This window comes from Myotis davidii, unplaced genomic scaffold (assembly GCF_000327345.1).
Source record: "Myotis davidii unplaced genomic scaffold, ASM32734v1 scaffold317, whole genome shotgun sequence".
NCBI classification, from domain to species: Eukaryota; Metazoa; Chordata; class Mammalia; order Chiroptera; family Vespertilionidae; genus Myotis; species Myotis davidii.
In genome coordinates, this window is record NW_006288994.1 from 3429402 (window position 1) to 3430759 (window position 1358).

A 1358-nucleotide genomic window follows, 5' to 3' on the forward strand; every position below is an offset into this window, starting at 1 on the left:
TGTTTTGTATGGTGAGTGCAGCCCCTGATCTCTGAGGAGCTGGACCACTCCTCAGACTGATCTCTCCCTGGCGCTCCACATTTGGGCAGGGAGAGGCCAAGGACCCTGAGCTGGTTGTGTTTACAACATCCACTATTCGACCCTGTTTGTAGTTATATTTGACGCAAATGGCTCTCCCATGTGAATTTGGAACCCACGGTGTATTGTAAAAAGGTGCATTTGATGCAGGTGAGGGAGGGAGTGATGCAGACACAATTCTGCATTTATGGTTAGCTCTGCCTCTGCAGTTTTGTTTGTGGTTGTGCTGATATGTTACGACCTTTACCATGGGGGTATGGGTAACCTGGGAGGTCTCTGTGGCTCCCCTAGGTGAGCTGCTGAGAGTGGGGGGACCTGGAATAGAGATGGGTGGTTGTAGGATCATGCTTCACTCAGCGCTAAGCACACTTCCACATTGGGCACCCCTTCTGTCTCTCTGCCTCCCAGAGCAAGAATTCAATGTGATCTTGCTTGGAGATGGCTGTGGTTAGTGGTGATATGTGTGCCCTGGACAGCTGGGAAAGGCTGCTTCTCTCTGAACAGGTAGAGAGGCCAAGGTTGCCTGATGATGGTCTCCCCTTCTCATTTCTCTTCCCAGGAGAAGGAGGCCCCCATGCCCCACTGCCTCCTTCAGCCTCTGCTTACTCCAGCCTCTTCTGTAGAAAACCAGCTTCTTCCTCTTATACGCCAGCACCGAGCCCTTCGGCACAGTCAGCTGCTTCTCTCTCACTTTGATATCCTCTGCCTGTCCTTCACCCTGGGAACAGAAGCCAGATGACACCATCATTCATGCATGTCGTTTTAAAGTCAAAAACATCAAGAAAGCTCATGAGAAAAGGGATCAGCAGCCCCCTGCCCTCACCCTCTCTACTCCTGGTTTCTAGTTCCTGCTCTTCTTTCCTTATTTCATCCTTATTTAGTTTCACGTCCCTTAATTTCATGTTGGTACTGCAATGATTTGATTTTTCAGATTCAAGTACATCTAGTCACTTCTTCTTATTAATGAGGCTTTCATTTTCCTACTCTTTATAGGAGCCGAAGCAATTGATAAAAGGGAAATACCCAACTCCAGCCTCTTCTAGTCTTCCTTGCAGGGCACAAAATATTTATTGAATTACTATTATGTGCTAACCACTATTCTGGATATTAGGGATAAATCAGAAAACATCACAGAAAAATAAAACCCCTACTCTAATGGAGTATACTTTCTAGTTGGGAAGATAAAATAGATGTTATATATAGTATATCATATATGGATAAGTGATATGAAGAAAAATTAAATAATGGAGGATAATAAAAAGTGTTAAAGGGGGTGGAGA

At 45.4% G+C, this 1358-nt stretch overlaps 1 protein-coding gene across 1 annotated transcript in view; it reads right to left on the reverse strand.

Moving 5' to 3' along the window:
- The window catches only part of LOC102760915 (gasdermin-C), a 48514-nt gene that overhangs the window by 24078 nt on the left and 23078 nt on the right, over positions 1–1358 (reverse strand). Inside the window, exon 5 of the mRNA XM_015562296.1 lies at positions 529–796. Within this exon, the coding sequence (XP_015417782.1) occupies positions 529–796 (268 nt within the window). The remainder of the gene's footprint in view (positions 1–528; positions 797–1358) is intronic.